Raw genomic sequence first — 13,150 nt, forward strand, 5'->3', positions numbered from 1 at the left:
CTATTAAGGTCTGTATGTGCAAAAGAACCCCAAGCACCTCAGATGCCTGTAATCGTAGGAAAAAACAATGGTTTATTTGGTCGACTCTGGTAGATAAGAAACTACATTTTTCATCTAATCTGAGTTTCTGTTGTTAAAAATAACTATTGTGACAGTCAATTGTTTGGTTATTTAAGCTGTTTTCTATTACTTCACCAGGAATATTTTGTTGTGTGTATGGGTGGTGCTGGGGTTATAAGAGGTTACAATTCCATCTGTGTGGTGATAGAGATTTTTTTTTTTTTAACGCATTTCTTGTAAAAAGAAACTTCTGTTAAGTTTGCATATCTGAAATTTAAGTTTCTGCATGCAAGGTAACTATATTTTTATGCTGGTTTATTCTTTCTGATAATGTTACATCTTTGTAACTGACATAAATTTTAGGCCTGAACTAGCAGAGCATTTTGTTTTGCCTCTAACATCCTCTGTGGCTTATTTGAAATGCTGATAAGTTGTTTGCTATTAACTTGGGCCCCTTTCGGTTATCTCCTGTTGTACACCCCAAATCCTACGTGAATATCTTGCTCATCTGTATGTATCTTTCAGTCATGTTCTTTGCAGGTTTGTGGAAAAAAAAGGTATGTAATTCGATTGGAGTCATTACGCAGAGCTCACCCGTACAAAATGTGCTATTTTGCTCTATGCGCTGTACCCTCGTTAGCCTGATTGGCTCTTTACTCCGTTTCCCATCTCTCTGGGTTTGTCTCCTTGATGCAAAGAAAATATTCCAGTGTGATTTGCTCTTTCCAGGCAGCTGTAGGCAACTGTGTGTTTCCTACTTATTTCTTTACTTTCTTTTGCCTGCACCAACCTATGGGGTGGTGGAGAAAGAAAGCGACGGCGCAAGGAGGAGAGTGGAAATACCAGAGAGCTGAAAGCTTGTTTTGCCTCCCTCTCTTTAAAACAGACAGTAGCCATGGCGAGATGACCCAGCCGACTCTGACTATCCAGACCCACCCCTACCGGAGCTGCGAGCCGGTGGAAATGTCCTACCCCCGGGGGCAGTTCCAGCCAGCCATCCGAGTGGCCGACCTGCTGCAGCACATCACCCAGATGAAGCGGGGACAGGGCTATGGATTTAAAGAGGAGTATGAGGTGAGAGGAACCTTTGCTGACGTGAATGAGTAGAGAAGTGGCGCTCACGCAGGGTAGGGGCTGGGGCGGGGAGGATAACTGCTTTTAAGAGCTTCTTTTCCGTAATTCACTTACCCTCCTAATCCTTTCCTTTCTCCGTCTTTTTTTCCAATTATGAGAGTAGGATTTTACAGCGCTAGCCATCTTTGGTGGCCCTCTAGTCCAAAGAAAAGGTGTTTACTACAGCAGTAGGAAAACGACGTTGTGCTCATCCATTAGCATGTGCCCTCCCCCCCACAAAAGGCAGACAGTAAATATTTAAGAGGTGCTGAACTCAACGAAGTACCTGGAGTCCCCTGGTCCCTTACTTACTGATGTGCTTCCGTCAGCTCCAGCACACGCCAGGCTTTGAGAAAAGGAAGGGGTTTTGCTTCAGCTCATCGGGAGCTCCAAATACTCTGTAACAATTGATCAAATTAAATCACAGCATAATGACCTGAATGCAGAACTGTAAAGGCAAAGGCAGGAACCTCGTGTAGCTTAAATGAAGGATGGAGTTTTCCAGTATGCTCAAACCTCTGACTCAGAACGTGTTCCACTGACGTACTCGGTTCCAACTCCACGGGAGGAGAGAAGCAAAGAGTAAGCTGCAAAAGTGAAAGCAGCCCTCCTCCTCGCCACCTCTTCCCCCCCAAGCTCGAAAGACCAGGAAAGTAATCCAAATGACAAGAAGCATGACACTGGGGAGGAGCTGGAAGAGGAATATGCATTTCGAGGAGAAAGAACAGAAAAGGGAAATAGCATCAAACATATGTGAGACTTTGCTCTAGCAAGCGGTAATTGTAATGAGTGTAGTAAGCTTGTGGGAAGGCAATAGGCAATTAATATGCATAGTGGCATTAAAACTACTTAAAGATAAAGTAACAGCTGTGAAAAATAAGTTACTTGATGAAAACAGCTCACTTTCTACCCTGCAAGTAAGAGTCCGTGGGGTTTGTATCCTTGATGCTGGGTTTTGCTCTAATTGAGAGGCGATCTTTTCCTGCTTGTCACCAGGGAGCATTTTTTTTAATCAGATGGCATCAAAGACTGTCATAACAAATGTTTCTGGTCACTGTATGTTAACCAGATCTGGTCACTTGTGCCCCGCAATCAAGCACGCTATTTAAACTATCAATATAAAGAGCTCTGTTTAATATCGAAAAAGGGTAATAATTCTCTTAGGAGATTTACTTAGCCCCCCCTTGGCCTCCGTTTCCATGAATAGTGCCCAAAACTACATTCAGCTCAATTACAGATGCCCTAAGATCTAGTTCTTGATGCTCAAGAAGAAAACAGGTGCTGGCATATATGTAATTTTCTGGCACTGGCATCGGTAATTATCAAAATAACACATTAGCATGAAAAATGTCAATGCAACTTTCAGCTCCACAAGTTCTGCCTTTCCCGGAAAGTGCTATCTACATACGTATATAATGACGATGACATTATATAGATTTGCATAATTCCTTTCTTTACAAGAAAGAGCCTGGAGAATGCCACAAGCTCTCAAATCACATGCGCCGTTCTACCCTTCAATCAGAGGTAATTGCCCGAAGTAGCAGTCATTTTCAGTGGGGGAATTTGGGTTTCGGAGCACGGGGCGCAGGCAGCACTTCAGCTCCAACCAGCTTTCAGCCCCCACCAGCAATACCACCACCGCCGGGAGGATGTCGAGGAGTGTTAAAACTCCTGGAAGGCGGGAGGTTGAAGTTGGCCGAGAGCGGTGTCTCCGGCTGGGATCTGCAGGAGCGCAAAGCTGCAAAACGGGCTTTGCAAAACGTTCCGCAGAACGGTTGATAAAAATCTTAAAAAAGAATTCGATGTCTCCTTTAAAATGTGTTTTCATACACTAATACCAGCATCACCTCCAAATGTGTTTTTTTTTTTTCTCCCAAGGAGCTGATTTTCTACTCACTTTGCAAATTGATAGCGTAAATTACAGCCTGTTTAGTGACATGTTACCAAATAATTTTACTGTCATGAAGAATCACTTTGAATGGAGTGTATCAGTCACACATGGCAATCTCTTATCTCTGTACAGTCTCATCTCCACTGAGTAACCTGGAAATTGCATTCGATATTTGTTTAAAATATACCTTCACCTACACTAGAGCACAAGGCCACGTGTTTCACCGAGGGCATCTGGAAGAGTACTCGTGCTGCGTGTACATCTCGCACGTACCTCCCCACGGAGATGAGAAGCAGGATGAGATTGTGAGAGAGCGGTGTCACTGCTGGTGGGAAACGGATGATAACTGTGTGCGTGTGAACGTGGGGATCTGTCTGCACTCGCCGTGTGTGTGTTATTTTGGGTCTGCCTGCCGCACCTGCGGCCAAAGCGTAGTTTTGGGCCTTTTTGGCTGCTGCTTCTGTTCAGCAAGAAAAGGTGTAGACCGCAAGAGAAAAATGTATCACCAGCACTGGATGTAGATAGCACTATTTGGGATTAGGCATAGCTGTAAACTTTGAAACGGGACACGTTTAAATGTCACCCGCTCCTTTTCCAAAACGTATCAGCCCTGATTTGTTGTGAGCTGCAGGACTAGTCCCACAGGCTTAATGCAGGCACCAACTACTGGCTACAAAGATAATGAGCTTAAAGTATCCAAACTTGTTTTCCAACATGACTTAGGATGTCACTAAAGTACATTCTCCGGCTGCATTACTGGGACCATTTAGTTACTTTGGCTTTTGTGGCTCCTTCCTTAAGCATCTTAGTATTGGGGTTCTTCAATTATTGAAGGCACCTCTGCACTTTAACCCTTTCGTTTCTGGCTGGCTACACGTCTGTCTGGTCAAAAGGATGGATCCTGTGGCTCAGGCTGCGACATGCCCTTGCAAAACGTTTGGCAGCAGCGTGTTACTGCAGACGCTGTCCTTGGACAATGTTGGCTTCACGCTCTGCTACAAACCAGAATGGGGAATGGCAGTGGCTGAAATACTTCTTTTCAGGTTGTTTTGTGTTTTGTTTTTTTTGTTTTTTTTTAATCCAAAGCAGTTTTTGACCCTGGATCACAGCAGCGTTGTGGGAACAGTTTTGCCACCGCCGTTGAGAAGGTAGTGGCTGCAGGGAGAGGGCCGGGACCCCGCGGCAGGCTCCGAGATGAGCAGCAGGGCTTTTAATTGATGTTGTTGCCTGTGGCAGCAATACTGCAGCATTGGGGTAGATCAGTGCAAATGAATGATTCGCATTTTCGTATTTAAATTAAAAACAAACAGCAAACTAACTAAATGCATCCATTGGAAATTTAAATTGGCTTGCAATAAGCCTCAGTTTAATGGGAACCCTTTAGTTATGTTTGGGCTATGTTGCTTAGAAAGCTTGATTGAGATGAAGCTGACTTTGAGATCTATCCTTGTAATTTCAGATAAAAATTAGATCAATTTAGTTTAAAAAGCGTCATCGTAACATAAATTCCACTACTGGGAGGATATTTCAGTATAAATTTTGCAAAACTTCTCTAAAAGAAGATAAGTAAAATTAAAAAAAAGGCTGAAAATCGAGTCCAGATTTTTGGACGCTGAAATTTTGCTGTTAACAAATCAAAGAAAGAAAGGGGAGCGTTTCCTGTGAAATGCGGACCAAATACCGATGCCTGAGTGATCTATCCTGATTTTCCATTGCTGATAATGCAGAGAGTAACAGAAATATTAACACTTTCAGCTATTATTGTACAAAGAAAAACTGAAGGAACAAACCGTTAGATATGCTCCTCTTTTTGTGGATGCAACCAAATTCTAATTGGTATTTTTGCCTTTGTATTTCTAACGCAGTTTCAGTTCTTGGTGCTGCATTTTTATTGATCTCACAGAAAAATTGTTTGTGCTGTACATGCAGTTACTCCCATTTGTTCACCTGGGGCGTATGAAAGTAGGGGTGTAGGGTACACACCTCTGCAACGGCAGTTTGTGTTCCTCACCAGCCAGAGCTGTGCTCCCTCTCTTCAGAGATGGATGGTTCTGTGAAACGTAGAGATTTCTTTGGTCCTCGATGAGATGAAAAATCCTGAACTCTTAAATCTTTGGAGGCTATTTCAGGAAAATATAAAAACATCAATTCAATGGAGAATTTCCTGTTCAAATCGCATGAAAGGATAGGGTTAGTTGAAAAGGGATTTATTGGATCTGAATGTCTTTTCTTTGGCCATGATAGCTTCTCCCACGTGGAAATCATGAGAAAGTATCGTGATCTTCCTCTTCTTTCCCCTCTTCTTTCTTTCCCTTCTTCTTTCTCCTCCTCTTTTCAGCTGGCTGTGGTTAGCTGTCTAATGACTGTCGCCATTCTCTGGTCAATCTGCTGTAATTTGATATTGGTGGAAGAATAAGGCACCTTTTTCCTCAGTCTTTGAAGATGAAAATGAACCTTCCTCACCTCTTTTCTTTTACTTGGGGATTTTTTTGTTGCGTGTGGGCTTGTTGGTTGGTTGTGTTGGTTTTTTCTTTTTGCACAGGAGACGAGCTGCTATTTGGAAACAGCTGTCTGTAAAGGAAATAGATGTGTGATCAAAGCCCTCACCAATTACAGAGTTATTACTCTTTCTCCTGGGCTTTTGAATAGGAACTCGCTGTCCCTGTCTTCTGTCAGCAACGCTGCTGGCAGTGCTGCGGTGCCTGACGTTTTGTGTCCTGGAACCCCTTTGGGGGAAACGCACGGCGATCTGGTCTGCCAGGGGTTTGCTCGTATTAAGTTTAATGGTAACGTCAGTGTTGTAGATCCAAATAATTGTGTCTCTCTGCTGTTGCGTTCAGGCCCTGTAATAGACCTGGATGGCTTGTGAAGATGAATATAAATTCATTTCCTAGCACAGCCGTGTCAAACTACCCGCTGCTAGCTCAGGCAGATACAAATCTATGACGACTGTGGTATAAAAACCCCGCAATTCCCTAGGGACCATAAATAATACAGTTTATAATATTGCTGCTTTTGGTAATGTAGGATCATGTCAGAGAGTCGATCTTGGAGGAGGCAGATCTAGAGAGGAAATCCCGTGGGAGCTGTTCTCCTCCTCCCCGTGTTTCGGGCACGAGTCACGGCTGGGCTGGCTGCAGCCGGCACCGGCGCCGTGCTGATGGTGGCTTTGCGGTGGTTGGGATGCCGGCGGTACCCAGGGAGCTGGTGCCGCTGCGGTTCCGGCAGAACGCTCTGCGGTGCCTCCCGCTTTCCTCCTCCTGCGCTGCCATCTCCCCCCGTGCCGAGGCAGGGAGAGGGATCATCCCGCTTACGGGCAGTCCGGGACAGCTTCCAAGGAAGGCAAGGCACTCCTCCAGCCTGATCCTGTGACAGCGGCTGTTTTCCTGGCTTTGCCTTGAAAATCCTTCCTGGATGTGTCTCAAGGGGAAAGTGGCTCATTTGAGTGTGTTCAGAATAGTTATAGGACCAAGCTATAGGGAAGGGTAGCACTGGGTGCTGCCAGTTTCCTTACCCCATCCTGTCTCAACTGAAAGAGCAGATTTTAGGAAAATGACTATTTGTTTTCATAGTTTGCGAGCACGTTTTACCTCCTTTTACCTCTCTTCCGTAGACATGATCTGAAACTCTGACTTTTTTTTTTTATTTTCCCCCCAAGGGAACCAGATAGTGGATTATATTGCCTCACCCCATCATTAATATAGAAATAGGTGAAACCACTGTATCTGTTTTCAACTTAAACACGAAAGACTGAGCGCTATGTTTCAGCCGTCTGGGTTTTTCTTGGAAGTGTGTGTATGCCAAATCTCCGCAAACCCTGTTCTACGGGGAAATGGGGTTAACCTGTGACTGTGCAGCCAGAAACACATTCTCCTGTTCCTTTTAGATCTGAAGTAGCAGGAGGAAAATGATTCTTTGCTGGTAGAAGCCAAGGGACGCAAATGGTCTGCACCAAGCTTTGCTTTCTGCGTTAGTGGGTATGGCCTTTCCTCAAGAACAGCTGTTTGCTTGGCTGACTACTGAATTATGCAGCGCCTTTATTTTTGCCCTTAAACAACCTGAAGGCATTGGCCATATTTTTATAAACGCTCTGCTACTGTTTATTTTGCAGGCACTACCCGAGGGGCAGACGGCATCCTGGGATACGGCCAAGGAGGATGAAAACCGCAATAAGAATAGATATGGAAACATAATCTCCTGTAGGTGTAAATTCACATTAAATTGAGCTTTCTGTAAGATTTTGTAAGCATCCTGTGGAAAAAGGTGTGTTTGAGAACCTCACTAAAAGCTGGTTTACAGTGCTGAGCATTCAGTAGTTCAGTGTTTGTTACAAGCTGCGTTTCTATGGGGGGGGTTAATTTTATGGTTTTTTCATTGTTTTACATAAAGTCATTGTATGACTTTATGGTTTTTTACATGTTTCCTGTCACCTTGCTTTGTGCTTAATGTTTATAATTTAAGGGCTAGATCCTTTTGTCAGATTTTTGCAGTGGGTGATGATGCCCATTTTGTGGCCATTTTTACTACCTAACCTGGAGCTTTCAGTGCCACAAATGGAGGCACAAAAGGAGATGCGGAGCTATCAGATTTTTAAATATGGATCAGAGATCAGATTTTCTCCTTCCTTGTGGACAGTAACCAGTGGAGCAGTCACTGCTTGTCCCCAGAGAGCTGGTTTGACGTGTGGGACAAGGTTAGAATCACAATAACACCGCTGAAAATGCACTGAAGCTTCTTAGTTTTACTTCTTTCAGTAACCAGTTACAGTTGATGTTATAGGAATATTGATACATCGCAGAACTGCAGGGTGGGGGAGGACTCCATAAAACCATGTAGGTCAGCTTTATTCTCCGAGTCAGGACTAGATTCACCTCTGTCATTTTTATCAGATATTTCTGAAGCCTCTTCCTAGCAATCTCCAAAGCTGAGCTTTCCCCAAGCTCTCCAGGCAGCTTACCCCAGTGTTTCATTATTCTTTTAATAGAGAGGCGGTGTGAGAAATCATTCTTTTTAAGGGCTGCTGAGCAGCATCAAGTTGGTGAAGCCAAGCCTGAGAGCTTCAGAACAAGAAATAAGAATATAAATGAACGTGCCATAGATTTTCATCACTGGATAAATCTATGGAATGCTATACGGGTAAAATTAAGTCATATTTGGTACTTTATTTTGTCTCAGGTTAAATATGTATTTCTTCCAGAACAAACAGACTTAACTAAATAAATTAAAAAAAAAAAAAAAACAAACACCAAAAAAAAATTGGCCACAAAGAAAGATCATCTCACATGTATCTTAACTACTCCTCTCTTTCTTTTAAGACTTGAACGAAAAGAATCATGTAAGAGTTCTTGGGGAATGGCACAGAAAAGCTCAGTTCAGGGACCCCACGGTAAAGGTGAAGAAATCTGAAAATGGAGATCAGAAGTTTTTGAGCGTTGATCTGATCCCACTCCTGCAGGTGGATTTCTGTGTTGGTTGTGAGCAGGTCGCCAGTCCCATCAGTCTGTCTTTCTCTATGGGGAAAATGGAAGCGATAGTACTGGAGTATTACAGTTAGCGTGAAAATCATCTCCCTTAACTTCAACTGCCTAAAAGCTCCACCTCGCTGCAAGTCTCCTGTGTTCCTTGTGGCAAAGAGAGATACCTCCAGAGAGACATTCGATTTACCCGTCTATATGATTAGCTTAGATTACATTAGCCTAAGACAGATGAATCACTCAGCTATAGCATCTACCCATTGGCTTGAAGATGAAAGTGCCATAGGGTGATATGGAAGGAAACGTGAAAGACTCTCTGTTTCTCTGAATGATTTTGGGGAAGCACTTGACATAATTTAATAAAAGTGGAGGTGAAAAGAGGCAAGCCTGTGTGCAATAGCCACCGTCTAATTTATGTTGAAGGTGCTCACAAAGAAAACGTTGAACTCCAAGTGAAGTGTGAGAAGAAATTAAGGAAGCAAACCCAAGGAAGATAAATGGGGTGTTATCTAGAGGGAGGGTGTCCACAAAGACGAATTGTTGTCTAAAGAAGGGTGATGTTACCCTTTTAGCTATAAATATATTTACAGTAGCAATACAGATAGGAGGTGATGAGCTTGAATGCAAAATCTAATCCAGGGTACGGAAGAAGTGTCCACACAGTATAACGCATCAGAACAGAAGCTCCAGTTTGGGGGCTGTTGGGAAAGATTTCAGAATGAGGTCGAGAGGGTGGAAAGGCACCGGTAAGGAAAGCAAGGTAGTGAAAGAGAGGAAGGACACAGAAGAGTTGAAGGTAAATAACAAAGTTGAGTAGGTTTTCTTCGCTTCCAGTATATATGGAACAAAGAGTTTGAGGAGGAGACTACAGCTCTTCGAAAAGACAGCAAGGAGAATTTAGTGACATGCAATAAAGAGGGAGAAAGTGAAATGAAGTGAAATTTTTGCTTCACTTTGAAGAGGCTGGGGAGAAGGAAGGGAGGATGCCTAAGGAAGGGGCATATCATTCATCAGACGTTCTGAAAAACCAGTGGGAAATTATCAGTGGTGTCGCTGGCTGAGCCTTGAGCCAGACCCTGCTGACGGGCGACATTGGGCAACTTTCCTGAGAAAAAGCAACGACAGGATCCGGAATAGAGAATTGATGGCAGCACTGGGAATAGCAGTAGAGTAGTCCCCTCAGGGCAGATCATGAAAACGAGTTGTGCTCAGTGGGTACAAACTGTGCCAAAGCCTGAGCAGAGGAGGGGAGGTGGAAAACGCTTACACCCTTAGCTGCTTCGTCGTGCTAGAATTGTAATGGCTGGTAATACCCTGAGCATGCGCTGATTGCTCTTACCAGTTTATTCGGTAAAAAGCTGCAGATGGCAATTAACGTTATTTATTTAGCCACAGTTGTCATTTCATCATTCCTGGAACAAGATATCACATGCCTTTTGGGGAGCGAATTGAAAAGTCAGGTTTTGATCTAACTTCTGCAACTGCTGCAGAGACTTCTGTTAAAATGTGGGTTTGTAAGCTCTCGCAATAAGTAGCGTTGCTCAGTGAATCACAGCAGATTAGATCTCATCTTTATGGCCTTCTGGGTAATAGTACGCTTACAGGACTGTTTTACTCGGCTCACTGCTTTCCCAGGGCTGTATTAACATCCTGCCTGTCTATGAAAACCTAGATCTTACTGCCAGCCCCAACATCTGCTGTTCTTACGTTCGCAAACCAAAACTCCAGATGAGGCTAATCTATCCATAGAGAGGAGATGCAAGAGGGCTCTAAGCTCTCCCGTGCTTTAAACCCTGGGGTTTCAGGGTTCCCTTCAGTCTGCAACACTAGTATATTTTTTTGGAGACGAGGAAAAGCTGAGGAGTGGAGTTGATGTCTGTACGACCACAGAAATCCACTGCTGATGATGGAGCGATGCGCTGTAAGAGCACAGGTTTGCCATGCCGGAGGGAGCTGCCCTCCTTGAACTTCTTGTTATATTGGCAGTGTCCCCGAGCTTTGCTCCTGCGCTTTGGGGATGAAAGCAGTAAACATGAAGACAGTTGCGGACATGCAGGATTTTTCTTTCAGGGGCAAGGGTAGGTAGTGCATCCATTTATGTGCTGAAGCAAAATGTTGTAAATTAGCTTCAGGGCCTAGGTATTGAGGCCTTCAAAGTGCATCAGCAAGTGGTTGTTAGGGGAGGGATGCTGAGCTTTTCTGGGTTGAGCTGAACCCGTTACATAGAAGAGAAAACATCCAGACGCTATATGGATTCTGTGGGTTCTATTCTGTTTCTCCCAATCTTCTCCAAATTTAGAGTCATTATGTACGTATAAGAGAGTGAAAACTCTCAGGTGAGAACTGAGGAAACGAAGACGTCAGACTGTGTTTTGCTTCGACTTACAGGAAAGCACTCTCCCTTTCTTTTCTCCCTTTCTTTTCTCCCTTTCTTTTCTCCCTTTCTTTTCTCCCTTTCTTTTCTCCCTTTCTTTTCTCCCTTTCTTTTCTCCCTTTCTTTTCTCCCTTTCTTTTCTCCCTTTCTTTTCTCCCTTTCTTTTCTCCCTTTACTGAGCATAGTATTAGAGGAGGAGGTCAGCACTCGCAGGGGTGCTCGTTCCAGCCCTACTTCAGACACATCCTCCCATCTGCAGTGGAGCTCTGCCATCTTCCCACATAGGCACCATGGTCTTAAAGTCTTGTGGTGGTCCATTAAAAGCTACTGAGTTGATGACAAAAGACAGGAGACAGATTTGCTTCATTTACGTCATACTCTGACTGCCACGTGCTTTGAGCTGGAAGACTGTGAATTGATCTGAGAATTTTGCGGTGGACGAGATGAACAACAGAGAGAGATTAACAGAGCTCTCAGCTGAAACGCAGGTGGAGTGCAATTCTTGGCCATGGTATGCGATCCTGAGAGGATGGGTTTATCGCACCTGGCTGTTAGCCAGTTCTCAATGGGCAGTCCAGGATCAGTGGGGATAGAAGGGGGAGGACAGCATGTCCTTGAGAGGGCAGATCATCCTCTCGTACCACAACTGGGTTGAGTCATTTCAAAAGATGTCTGTATTTCTCCATTGATTACGCGGGGAACCTTGACAGCCAGTTTAGACTAGCTGCGTAATATTTAGATGGCGAAAGTTGTGCGAGATTAATCCAGTGCTGGTGTCAAAATGAGATGTGGAAAAATTGCAGTGATATTTCAAATGATCACTAATGGGAATTTTGACAGAAGTTTGAAATGATAACATTTTTGTGCTAAAATGGGAGCACAATGCTTTTCAGTGAAATTCTTGTCATCTTTGAAATCTGTTTTAAGACCAATTTTCAGTCAAAGTACTCTTCATATAAAATTTAGAGTTCTGCTAACTTGCATACAGACTATAGTAAACAGGGAGGAATAAAATCATTTATAACGTTTGTTAAAGTAATTTCCATCTTTTGCAGTCCTGAATGTTAGACATGCATTTTTCTCTTCTGTTTCTCCCTCCATTTTTAAAGTTTCCTGTAATCCTTCTGTAACATGTGGTGATATGATGTCTGATAAATTTACAGAAGAGTTAAGTGACACTTTCATGTCAGCATGCCAAATTTGTGGTCTCTTTTGCTAGTATAGTCCAGTGGGTAGGGTGCAGAATCGGAAACAAATTTTAACCGTTGGGAGAAGATATAATGAAGACTTTTGCTGGTCTTTGGAAAGCCCTTTGAAATCTGTAGGCAAAAAACCCTTAAGTACAAGATTGTTACTGCTAAGAGCATAATGAGTTGTATTGGGTTTTTGCCCCTCTCCATTAAATAAAAGACAAATTCCAAAGTAGTTTGGGGGAAAAAAGGGATATACGAGATAAGTTCTTTCATTAAGTTTTATCCAGTCTGTGCTCCTAAACTTATGAACAAGATTAAAGACATCATTAAGATGCCATTAATATTTTGTGTGCTTACTGTATACACAGATTCTTTTTCTGCTGCACTGTTCACACTTACAAGAGAAATAAATCTCCCACAGAAATTAATCTCATTTTTGCAAAATATGCAATGAAATATTTTTAATTCTGTCCTCTTGAAGCAAAGTTCAGCTAAAAGTATTTTTCGTTTGGTCCCAAAATATTATTGGACCTAAACCTGAATGTCTCCTTTTTTTAAAATGCCATTAATTTCTAGTGGTCATTTCTTCATCCTTTGCTGTTTTTCACAGCTAGAATAACCATATTTGGCTTAAGGGGAAAAAAACAGCAACCAACAACACTTTTTACAGCTACAGAGCATCTTTTCTTTATCCATAATTCCCATAAATGCATAGAGCTCTTCTGCAGTCTGCTCCTCAGGTCTCTCACATCTGGCTCTCTCAGGACGTATGCCTTGCATCCGTTTTAAGATTTTAACTAAAGAGTAACTCACAGAGCTGAAACTTAATTTTGGGGTTTGGTTCTATTAAAGGAAGAGAGGCAGGTTCTTCCTTGAGGGCTATTCAGAGCTACGCACCGTGCGTAGACAGTGTCTTTGTCTCACTTAAAAAATCAACCTGAGATTCTTTTCACCTGTCATCAGGGTCACTTTTGGTCTTACCGCTTTTTTAGTTCTATTGTTGCAATAAGTGAAGACTTCCATAGCATTATTACATCGTGGCATC

The 13,150-nt window shown here is 43.0% G+C and overlaps 1 protein-coding gene across 1 annotated transcript in view; it reads left to right on the forward strand.

The window, feature by feature from the left end:
• The window catches only part of PTPRT (protein tyrosine phosphatase receptor type T), a gene marked incomplete at both ends in the record, with an annotated part of 470,881 nt that overhangs the window by 433,235 nt on the left and 24,496 nt on the right, over positions 1–13,150 (forward strand). Inside the window, 2 exons of the mRNA XM_082491049.1 lie at positions 947–1,134; positions 7,176–7,263. Coding sequence (XP_082347175.1) covers positions 947–1,134; positions 7,176–7,263 — 276 coding nt within the window. The remainder of the gene's footprint in view (positions 1–946; positions 1,135–7,175; positions 7,264–13,150) is intronic.

Source organism: Vanellus vanellus, assembly GCF_965231255.1.
Source record: "Vanellus vanellus genome assembly, chromosome: 15".
NCBI classification, from domain to species: Eukaryota; Metazoa; Chordata; class Aves; order Charadriiformes; family Charadriidae; genus Vanellus; species Vanellus vanellus.